General features: G+C 33.9%; 1 protein-coding gene across 4 annotated transcripts in view; it reads right to left on the bottom strand.

The window, feature by feature from the left end:
* LOC106472784 (zinc finger protein rotund-like) overlaps positions 1-12,392 on the bottom strand; it is a 57,817-nt gene that overhangs the window by 37,725 nt on the left and 7,700 nt on the right. Inside the window, exons 1-2 of one of the 4 annotated variants that reach the window (XM_013933443.2) lie at positions 10,161-10,246; positions 3,065-3,306 (exon numbers count right to left, since the gene is read on the bottom strand). The exons of 1 other annotated variant lie outside the window; for it this stretch is intronic. In XM_013933443.2, the coding sequence (XP_013788897.1) occupies positions 3,065-3,182 (118 nt within the window). In that variant the 5' untranslated portion in view covers positions 3,183-3,306; positions 10,161-10,246. Of the gene's footprint in view, positions 1-3,064; positions 3,307-10,054; positions 10,140-10,160; positions 10,360-12,392 lie in introns of those variants that run through there. 2 more of the 4 variants (XM_013933442.2, XM_022401311.1) reach the window with 2 other exon arrangements.

The raw sequence follows: 12,392 nt of genomic DNA, 5'->3' as shown, positions 1-12,392 counted from the left end.
TACAATCTAGGTAGTTGAATTAAAGAACGAAACAAAGCATACTGCTACAATCTAGGTAGTTGAATTAAAGAACGAAACAAAGCATACTGCTACAATCTAGGTAGTTGAATTAAAGATCGAAACAAAGCATACTGCTACAATCTAGGTAGTTGGATTAAATAACGAAACAAAGCATACTGCTACAATCTAGGTAGTTGGAATAAAGACAAACCGCTGTGCCACTGGTAAGGGGGCAAATAAGAAGGGATATTTCACAGACACGATAACTGAGCTAGATAATGAAATAAAGCATTATTACCATTTGGACTGTACTAAAAGCAAGACAAGTAATATTTATTTATATTGAAACAGATGATCACTAAGTTTGATATGTACCGCTGTCAGACTTTGGTTATATACACGATATACAGGCAAGTGTGAGTGGCAGAATGGCAAATTACTGCAGTTTCAACTCTATCACAAGCAAACAAAATCTGAAATTGAATAAGAGGAAACACTGAATCATTACAATCCAAACAGCTCAACTTCAAAATAACAGGAAAATTGTTATATTTTGGATTGTATGTAATAAACAGTAAAACACAAAATAAAATATATAGCAAAGACAAAAACAGCTGATGTACAGGAATAAATACAGAATTAGTTGGGCCTAAAATATCATATTTTAGAATGATACAGAAAAATACAACAGCCTGAACAGGGCTAAAGCTCCAAATTTGGAATTCTAGAAGGATCCTGAAAAACACAACATTTTGAAGAAGCCTATAGTATAAGATATTAGATTCTGGAATAATGAAGTGAAATACGACAGTGAACAGGAGTAAAATGTGAAATGGTGGATTTAATAATGATGCATGTAAACACAACAGTCCAAATAGGACTTAAGTCAAAGACATTGAATTCTGGAATGATACAAAAAACGCAACAATCTGAACAGGAAGAAATAAAGTCTGAAATGTTAGATTCAAAAACGATACAGAAAAGAAACACAACAGTTCCAAGAGGACTAAAGTCTCAGATTTGGATTGTAGAATGATACATATAAATACAACAGTCTGAACAGGACTAAATGTAAAATGGTTGGATTGTAGAATGATACATATAAATACAACAGTCTGAACAGGACTAAATGTAAAATGTTGGATTGTAGAATGATACATATAAATACAACAGTCTGAACAGGACTAAATGTAAAATGTTGGATTGTAGAATGATATAGAAAAAGCACAGTAGTCTGAACAGGACTAAATTCTGATTCTATGATGATATAGAAAAGCACAACAGTGAACAGTACTAAAGATGTTGGATTCTTGAATTATACACACAAACAGAACAGTCTGAACAGGATTAAAGTCTAAAATGATACACATAAGCAGAACAGTCTGAACAGGACTAAAGTCTAAAATTTTGGATTCAAAACGGTACACATAAACAGAACAGTTTGAACTGGACTAAGTTCTAAAATGTTAGATTCCAAAATGATACACATAAATAGAACAGTTTGAACAGGATTAAAGTCTAAAATGTTAGATTCTAAAATGATACACATAAACAGAACAGTCTGAACAGGACTAAAGTCTAAAATTTTGGATTCAAAACGGTACACATAAACAGAACAGTTTGAACTGGACTAAGTTCTAAAATGTTAGATTCTAAAATGATACACATAAATAGAACAGTTTGAACAGGATTAAAGTCTAAAATGTTAGATTCTAAAATGATACACATAAACAGAACAGTTTGAACTGGACTAAGGTCTGAAATATTGGATTCTAAAATGATACACATAAACAGAACAGTCTGAACTGGACTAAAGTCTAAAATGTTAGATTCTAAAATGATACACATAAACAGAACAGTTTGAACTGGACTAAGTTCTAAAATGTTAGATTCTAAAATGATACACATAAATAGGACATTTTGAGCTGGACTAAAGTCTAAAATGTTGGATTCTAAAATGATACACATAAATAGAACATTTTGAGCTGGACTAAAGTCTAAAATGTTGGATTCTAAAATGATATACATAAACAGAACAGTCTGAACAGGACTAAAATCTAAAATGTTGGATTCAAAACGGAACACATAAACAGAACAGTTTGAACTGGACTAAATTCTAAAATGTTGGTCTACAGCATGATTTGGAAAAATAAAGAAGTCTGAATGGGTGAATTAAAGATTCCAAATGAACTATCTCCGGTTAGTGTTGAACGTCAAAACGTCAAGTAGTCGAGTTACACAAATAAATACAGAATTAATGGAGTCTAACGCGATGGACAACATGAAATACAAAGTCCCAAAAAGTTGCAGTGAGAAATTACTGGTCTTAACTATCCTGTGTCAAAGGTTATGATCACAGTCCACGTTTGGACTACTTTATGAAAGATAATGTTTAGTGTCGCATGATTCGCCATATTTTAAAAAAGAAGTAGCTAAGCCTTACTTTCTGATTTATCTTATATACACACACACACACACACACTCTTTGAATTAATTTTAACTTTAAATGGATCGACATTTTAGGGTAATATCTATTCACGAAGCAGTAACTATATCCAAGCTTGATATTTATATTTTTCTCTCTAGCTTAATTTTGCTGTGATGTAATGTGATACGTTAGATTATAATAACGCACGTCAACGCTATTTATAGAGGGGGTCGTCTTATAAAAATTCAAATATTAAAAGCACTTTTTATTGAATTCGTTATTTTAATGAAAGTAAGTCAATTACAGACAGGTAGACAGAAGGATACATAGATGAAAAAAAGTTAGATAGGGGCTTGTCTGATAAAAGTTTTTACTGTATTCATTATTTTAATGAAAGCTAAATAACCACAGAAAAGTAGATACCTAGTAAATTAATAAATAGATGAAGCAAGAAAAACAATCTAACTATAAAAACTGAAATAAAAGGCAAAAATAGAGAGAGATTCATGTACATTAAGATAGATACAGACATAGAGTACATAAAGTTACATAGACAGACAAACGTAAACAGAGTCACTGACAACCTCTGCATATTTGAACACCTACTTCATCCCCTCGCCATGAACTTATACTTACCATCAGCACGTTGGGACTTGAACCTGGGTTCGAAGAGAAAGTTTCTTAGCTTCAACAACGAGATTACAGGGGTTGCACAGGCTAACCCCGCTTGTTGTTGTTGTTGTCGTATATCCATCACCTCTTGGCTTGAGCGTATTCCCGCCGACAGGCAAGGTCAGAAAGTATATCATAGCCGCGTATACAAAGGGGGAAAAATCAACAGGCGGCGAATTTTCCGTTTCCTCCTGTTCCTACTGGCGCTACGAAATACATGAAACGTATTCTGATGTTTACGGATCAATTTTAAAAATACATATATATATATATCGACGAGTTACAGAAGGAGAACAATGCTGGTAGGCCTAATTAAACCCCACCCGAACGCTGTAGGACTGGACCGTACAACCAAGAACTGTAAGGTTTACAGGATATTTACTGGCTTCCTAGCTACAAAAACCACCTGTTCTGTAACGATAAAACCGAATGTGCCGTCTACGTCAGATTGTTTTTGTTTTATAGCTAGAGATGAACCGCCCCTACCTTTGAACTGACACTTAAGTGAATACAACTACCTAGTCACTAGCACTTACTGACAACAACTTTTGGTCTACTCTTGTCTGCCGGAATAGTAGAATTTGACAACAAAAGCGTACGACACGATTTCGCGGTAATAAGGCGCGAATCATGAACATTCAGATTTACTAGGCCTTGCCTGGCTTACTACGTCACATAAGTAAAAAAAGCATATTTCACATTCAAACAGCATGGATAGCGTAAAGGACACTTATAAACGAACATAACGTATTCCAACAAGCTGCGAATTGGGGGGAATGTTCGCTGCAACGAATATTCTTTCCAAGTGTGACTGTTAATCTTCTGCAGTGGCGCTTATGATTATATATATATATCATTCAGTCATCAACAAAATCATTCACAAGACAACGACACAGGTGCACAGCGGAGTTAAAACGAAATACAAGAGTGGACATATACTTTCAGTCATTTACAATTTTGTGGAGGGGCGGTAGAGAGCGGTGAAAACAATTTCTTAAAATTTTACATCACACCGTTAACACATCACAGCATTTACAACACATACAGGTCGTACTTGTGGGTTTTTTTTTTTACGTGCAATATTATAATTTCTTTGCTTAAGTTCTTGCATTAGGTTTGTTAAGTAAAACGAATAAATTAGGCCTGGCATTGCCAGGTGGTTAAAGCGCCCGACTCGCAATTTGAGAACCGCGTATTCGATTCGCCGTCGTTGAGCATGCCCGCTCTTTCTGCCGTGAGGGCGTTTTAATGTGACGGTCAATCCCACAATTCGTTGGTAAAAAAGTAGCCCAAGAGTTGGCAGTGTGTGGTGATGACTAGCTGCCTTCCCTCTGCGCTATCAAGTTGGCGGTGGGTGGTGATGACTAGCTGCCTTCCCTCTAGTCTTACACTGCTAAATTAGGGACGGCTAGCGCAGATGGTCCTCGTGTAGCTTTGCGCGAAATTCAAACAAATAAATAAAACATAATAACTTCAATAATATTGTGTTCTTGAAGAGTTGTTTTTCATGTAACCTCCCAGTGGCACAGCGGTATGTCTGCAGACTTACAACGCTAGAATCCGGGTTTTGATACCCGTGGTGGGCAGAGCACAGATAGCCCATTGTGTAGCTTTGTGCTTAATTACAAACAAAATTCATCTCACATGCGGCTATATATCGAAATTTTTCAACCCTTTTTTCCGGAGTCATGGTGGATGGTTCTCAGACTGTAATTTCTTGTTTGGGCTTCTCGCTGTGCTATTAATCTTTGAACTAATGTCACACAAATCCATTTGTGCTTAAAAAACATGAGCCCTTCATCCTTAACTTGGCAGATTGGCTTCCAAAACTTTCTGGGAGAACTGTTTGTTTGTTTGACGGTTTTGGGGGTATTCGCGCTAGTTGTCCCTAATTTCGAACTGGTAGACCAGGGTGAAGGTAGCTAGTCAACAACATCTACCACCAACTTTTGTCTGACTGAATAGTGGGTCTTTTTTTGTTGTTGTTGTTGCAGCGAACATTGGATCTGCAGATTCACATTCCGGTACGCTAACTATTAGGGTACACTCGGCTATTTTCTAAGAGAAGTTTTCCTTGATCAAAATGTTGGTTGACCACCTTTAATGGTTGACCACCTTTATGGGAAGTAGTTGTAATGAAATTGTCTGCGTACATGTAAGGTTTGCTACGGAGCATGCGTGCAAGTTCTTATGAAAATTTAGAGGTGTTAGTTTCGACCTCCAAGTTTAAACAAAACCTTACAGCCATATTTTTTATAAACTATGAAGTCCCTAACTGTGAAACCCTCGATAAAATATTTGTCTATTTGGTACGTTATTACACAATCATAATCATTTTTTTTTGGGGGGGGTTACATTTTCTCTCAATAAACAGACAAACGTAAATTCAATCTACAACCACCCTGTGATTCAGAATCTCAAACTGTTACCCTGATCAACGTTTGACTAATTAATGGCCAATCATAGTCAATCAACAACATTTAAGACTCTGCACGAATGTATTTTGAACTAAGCACAAACACACATATACGGAAGAATACGTAGAGGTGACACTGGTTAACTGCACAATCCTTTCTCACCAAACATTCCATTTAATCCTTCTTAACGAGTAGAGGTGACACTGGTTAACTGCACAATCCTTTCTCACCAAACATTCCATTTAATCCTTCTTAACGATAAATATTTATCGCACGCGTAAGTTGATTGATGAAATAGGTAATTCAATACATTTACAATTTGAACATGTAATTGAATCTAATGGTTTGTTTTGCCTGTTTGTTGGTAAGCGCAAAACTACACAATGAGCTATCTGTGCTCTTTCCGCCGCGGGTATCTAAACTTGATTTTTAGCATTATAAGTCCTCAGGCTTACCTCTGAGCCACTAGGGAGCATTAACCGTATGGAAAACTAATATTCTATTTTGTTCATGTTTCTTTTTTTTTAACCATCTAGATAACATTTAGATATTTTCATTGAAGTTAATGAAATATAACTGGTTAAATATTTCATCTACTCGGTATGTTAGCCCCCTAGTGGCACAGTGGTATGTATGCGGACTTATAACGCGGGTTTAGATACTCGTCGTGGGCACAGAGTAGATGGCACATTGTGTGCTTTTGCTTAACTACAAACGAACAAACTTTTGCCTTTTCAAAACATTAACGATAAGAAAGCTATAAGAATAAAATACGGAATCATGAAGAGAAGAACAAGCGAGTGGAATTCGAACACGTGTGTGTCTCTGATGACTAATAACAGCTGTCTAGCTAAATAAATGCTATCCTCTAATTAAAAAAAAAATTCTGGGGCGCATTCATTATAGCTAACGACTTAATTTTTTATGAAGTTGAAATATTTATAACGTATGCGGGAGATTTTTTGTTAGTTTTTCACATCAGACTAACTTCTTCGTTGTCACCAGACGATTTTACACGTTGCATTTATTTTACATTCATTATTCTGATGCAGTGTTTTAATGGCTCATATAAATAATAAAATACTTCCTTTAAAATTAATTCGACCGACAGGGTCATATTTGTGAAAAACTTAAAATCCAACAGTATTTCCTACAAAGTAATACATATTAGAGGTATTCCTAACTCTTGCTAACAACTAAGCCTAAATGGACTTACCCTAATTACATTATTAAATCAGTAGTCAGTTAGGCCTAATACCCCTTCCGCCATAGGGGATAAAAAACAATAAGCCTAACTACCCTAATAAATAAATATAATTCAATAGTACTAATAAATCCTACAGTTTAGGGTAAAACAGAGTTTCATTCTAAATAAATTCAAGTTAAATATTTTAGCCTTATAACAATACTTTAAAAAGAGTAAAAATAAATTTCTAATCTGTTCTCAAATTGCTATGTAAGAAAAAAATTACTTATGCCTAAAATTCAAAATTTTAACACCTAAGCCTAATCTTTTATAATTTCAATATTAAGGAAGTTGCCACACGCAATAAAGTTAGAAATTAACTTTTACTTCCAATACTTTCGGAAATAGCGCATTCATATTATTTGAAGTTCATTGGAAATTTTAATTATTAAACAAAAGTAAAAAAAAGCATAAATAATGAAATTTGATATTTGCAGAAATGTGATGAAAACAAATAACTACACTAGCAAAAGCAATTGTTGACTGTGCAAGAAAGAAAGAAACTTATTCTTTGTTTCCTCTTATTCCAGAATCACAATAAAACAATATTTTCATTATTCAATTTGTATGTTTTTTCTAAGAAATATTATAGTTCAAAGACAATGGCGATCGGAAGAAAATGTTTTATGATACAATGCAATTTAGAAAACTGTCTAAAGTAATCTTGTTTTCCCACTCTATCCAATGAAAACAACAAAAATAAATAGCGTTCAAAACGAGATTTTCTTTGTCAGGTAAATTTTATAACTTACGAGTACACTAGGAAATCTGTCTGATACCCGTACGTTTGCAACGATAAGTAGGCCAAACATACACACGCACGTACACACATTTAAATTACAATACCAAACTGTTTAAAAATATTTTAAAATTTATTACTATTGGAATTTGAATGGCTTTTTCACAAACGCTCTCATAACAAATACTGATTAGCTATAAATACCAAACAAATATTTGAAAACAACACTGTCCCCAGTCTCAAAATAGAATTGAAAAAATTACTAAAGAATTTTCTGTATAAAGATACAAATCGTGAGATGATAATGATGTAGCAAGACATCTAATTATGTTGAGTGTATGAGACTGTTCCCATTCTCACAAATTTTTTTCTTCAAATATTTCCACAGGAAATTATTAGGTAAAAGTTTTTGAGACTGGCGACAGTCTCGTTTTAAAACACTTGTTGTGTATCATTAAACTTTGGTTTTTCTTTTAACGTCCTTTTTTCACATTAACACTGATTATCTCTATTGGCACTGGTTATTTTCATCATAAAAAAAACACACACACACAAAACATGTTAACCAAACATATTCTGTCGACTGAAAATAAATTATTCTGAGGGAAGCATCGTGTAATGTACAAATAAAAGTAACGTAAGCTCACCATTTTTTCTGAAGTGTATTTTTCTGTGCAAGGAACTAACTATATTACTCACTTTAATGTCAGTTATTTTTAATTTGTTTTGGTTTTTTTTTCCTCTCCACCAAAATTAGATATTGTACTCTACTTGTTGATATTCACGAAAATGTATTAAAACCACTAGCGATTTAAATGTCCCCCCCGGTGGGACAGCGGCAAGTCTACGGACTTACAACACTAAAATCCGGGGTTCGATTCTCCCCGGTGGACACAGCAGATAGCCCAATGTGGCTTTGCTCTCCAACAAACAAAGTGATTTAATTTTCAAATGTACCCCTCAAATTACTAACTTGTTTTGATACTGTTTATTATCGGTGGGATTCATATATTACATCACACTGAGTAATTTCATGTTTTTTCCTATTATGACATTGTAAAGAAACAACAAGACTTTGTCATTTTTGTATAAAATAGGTAGGAAACACCAGAGGTAATTAGTAGGTTAATTGATATTCTCGTATGAACTTTTTATGTTATCAGGAAACTTGTAACCAATAAATTCAAATAGCTTGATACATAAATAATTTATAAAATGATGTTTAAAAAGCTGATGGGGTCGACACCATCGTTAATTTTATGGTTATGTGAAAAGAAAAAAAAAACCTACAACTGTGAACATTCAATTCCTATTGATTTATATAAAATGTGTTAGCTTTAACTTCTAAGTCGAATTGAATACGTTCAACAAGTTACACAGTATTTTTCCTGTAACCACGCCTACTTAATAACAAATTCGGATCACCACAAAATGATTAAAGTCTAAAAAAATTACCCCAAAACTCGAGTGGTTTCGAAAATGGGCTGTGTTTCATTACAAACGGAAAAACATGGGTTAAAAAACGTTTAAATATAAATACCCACATACACACATATATAGATAGATATATTATCTTGAAAAGTTACGTTTTGAAATATGGAAATAAATGACCCAAACACACATACATACATACACAATTCTGTATGTAGAATATAATTGATTTAACCCATACAATACATACATACATAATTCTGTATGTAGAATATAACTGATTTAACCCATACAACACATACATACATAATTCTGTATGTAGAATATAATTGATTTAACCCATACAACACATACATACACAATTCTGTATGTAGAATATAACTGATTTAACCCATACAACACATACATACATAATTCTGTATGTAGAATATAATTGATTTAACCTATACAACACATACATACATAATTCTATATGTAGAATATAACTGATTTAACCCATACAACACATACCTACGAATTATTATCAAATCATAATTCTGTTCTGTATTCTAAAATACACGATATTTCAACCTATGTAAAAAATAAAGAAATGACATAAAACCAAACATTTTTTGTTAATACCAGCTATGAAGAACCACACTAATACAAGTTGGCCTTTAAATTAAATTCCGATTGTAAAATCATTTACCAATTTCTAAAGTTATCTTAAAGCATACTTTTTCAGTACCCTAGTCTACACTAGATATCTAAGAACGCATGCTAACACTTATGTAAAGCGAAATTACTTTCAAGACCTTTATTCTCACAGGTGTACCCATTTAAATATAATCAGATACTTCTGGAAATCTACACATGAATCAACCCTAATATTTGCGATATGCAACAGAAACATGAATGCAAAATAACAGTCACACACGACCGTGTAAAAGACACTCCCTTCTTAGCTTAATCTCCTAACTTAAACAACAAGCGCCCTGCCAGTCTAAGACCATGGAGCCCCGCTGTACCGGTACACTCAGGTCGCTCGTATTCAAAGGGTTGAGACGCCGCCGTGAAGAACAAGACAATATCCACGCGTTTATTAGAGACAGAAAGTAGTCACAAGCGTCCCTCAACCACACCTTGACATTCAGTGACGTCTACACTGTCCGGTAGAACAGCGCGAGAGAACCAGAAACCCCCCGAAGCAGCCAGTAGGGAAAGGAGTTTTTTGGAGATGCTACTTACAAACCGTTTCCGACTTTTCCATCATGGCGGCGCTTTCTTCTGCGCCGTTTGTAGCGTGGAACTCACTCAATGTAGGCAGGCGAGCCCTATATAGGAAACGCAACACGCTTTTTTTATCTGCCATTTGAATTTATGGAAGAAACTGATAACCCTATCCTGCTAGTTAAGTCACGTGACTGCGTTCTCCGTCGACCGCCTGGTAACACGCGAGACTCTGCAATCGTCATTTCATGAATAATAATAATAATAATAATACTTTAAACTCCCGCCATTGTAATCATTACGGGAGCACCTGATGACATCACACGTGTGTGTCACGTGCACTAGCATGATGAAAAGTGCAAAATATATATATATACCTATCAAAAGCAAGTATTGCTTTTCTGCCGGTACAGGTAAAAATGAAATTTTGTTTCATTTCCAAATCAAAGAAGAATTACTAGTTCAAGAAGAAAAATTATGAAAAAGAACAACAACATAAACTTATCTATAATATTATAAGCTCCTACATATTATGTTCGTCAATATTAACCTTTCCTTCATTGAAAGCACTATGCATCATAATATAAACGATAGTGCGTATTAGGGTTAACGTTCATTTTTATATAGTCTAATGGCTCTTGCACTCTGAGTGTGTAACTTTCAATCAAAGTTCACATACGTGCATTGCGCGTCTATGTTTTGTTCAGTTGATGTGGAACTATACACCCAAACACGTATACAAAGATACATATACAATCTGGTTCTAGCTAGACAGAACCAAGGAATTTCAATTGAAGCGACACCTCAAATAAAATGGTCAGTTCACCAATAACACGTAAATAATGTTTGACGAGTTAGAAGCACTTGTGATTCCATAGTGCCACACGTAAATAATGTTTGACGAGTTAGAAGCACTTGTGATTCCATAGTGCCTCATAGATTTTACAAACAACGAAACTCTGTATCTCCATCTATCAACAATATAAAATAATTTTTCTGTCTATCTATAATATAAAATGCTTTGTTTCTCTGCTTGTAATATAAAGTGATCTGTCTGTCTATCTGTGTATAATGTGAAGTGTTCTGTTTGTATGTCTACTTATAACATAAATGTTCTGTCTGTCTATCAGTGTATAATATAAAGTGCTCTGTCTGTATATCTGCTTGTAATATAAAGTGATCTGTCTGTCTGTCTGTGTATAATGTGAAGTGTTCTGTTTGTATGTCTACTTATAACATAAATGTTCTGTCTGTCTATCAGTGTATAATATAAAGTGCTCTGTCTGTATATCTGCTTGTAATATAAAGTGTTCTGTTTGTCTGTCTGTGTATAATGTGAAGTGTTCTGTTTGTATGTCTACTTATAACATAAATGTTCTGTCTGTCTATCTGTGTATAATATAAAGTGGCTCTGTCTGTATATCTGCTTATAATATAAAGTGTTCTGTTTGTCTGTCTGTGTATAATGTGAAGTGTTCTGTTTGTATGTCTACTTATAACAAAAATGTTCTGTCTGTCTATCTGTGTATAATATAAAGTGCTCTGTCTGTATATCTGCTTATAATATATATATATATATATATGTGTGTGTGTGTGTGTGTATATTGTACAGTGGACAAAGTCCAGTGTTCAAAATTAAATAAGCTTTTGAAAACGTTCTATAAATTATCATTATAAAAACTTTCTAAGACATTCTTCTGAGTTTCATCCGATATCAAACGATATTGTCGTCATCAGTTTACAAGACATAATTATTTGTTTATTTTCATCAAAGCGAAATACAGTACAATCTTTAAAAGTGAATGTTCGAAATAACCTCGTAACGATCAAGATGACAAACATTCCCATAATCTGTGAGAAAAACAAACAAACAAACAAACTACTCTATACACGAATAAAACTTTTAAACCGTAATGACATTGAAAACAACAAGAGAAACGCTGTCTACACTATCTGTTCAATCGATGCGTTGTTACGTTTTCTATGTATAAGGTCAATATACCACTACTTTAGCCTATTTTCTGAATGTTACACTAAACAACCTATAGAGGGAGACAGCAAACATGTTAATGGGGACCATTGAAATATATATCACGTGCTACTTAAATTAAATACAGTTTTCTCTTTCTATAACTTGCAACATTCTTATAATATTTTGTAATTCTAATTTTTGTTTTAAGGAAATGCGTCTTTCATTTCGTTATTATTGTTTATACATTGCAGAATATTTTAGAACAATGAGTGGTATAT

Source organism: Limulus polyphemus, unplaced genomic scaffold (genome assembly GCF_000517525.1).
Source record: "Limulus polyphemus unplaced genomic scaffold, Limulus_polyphemus-2.1.2 Scaffold5608, whole genome shotgun sequence".
NCBI classification, from domain to species: domain Eukaryota; kingdom Metazoa; phylum Arthropoda; class Merostomata; order Xiphosura; family Limulidae; genus Limulus; species Limulus polyphemus.
This window is presented reverse-complemented; position numbering and strand designations above follow the sequence as displayed.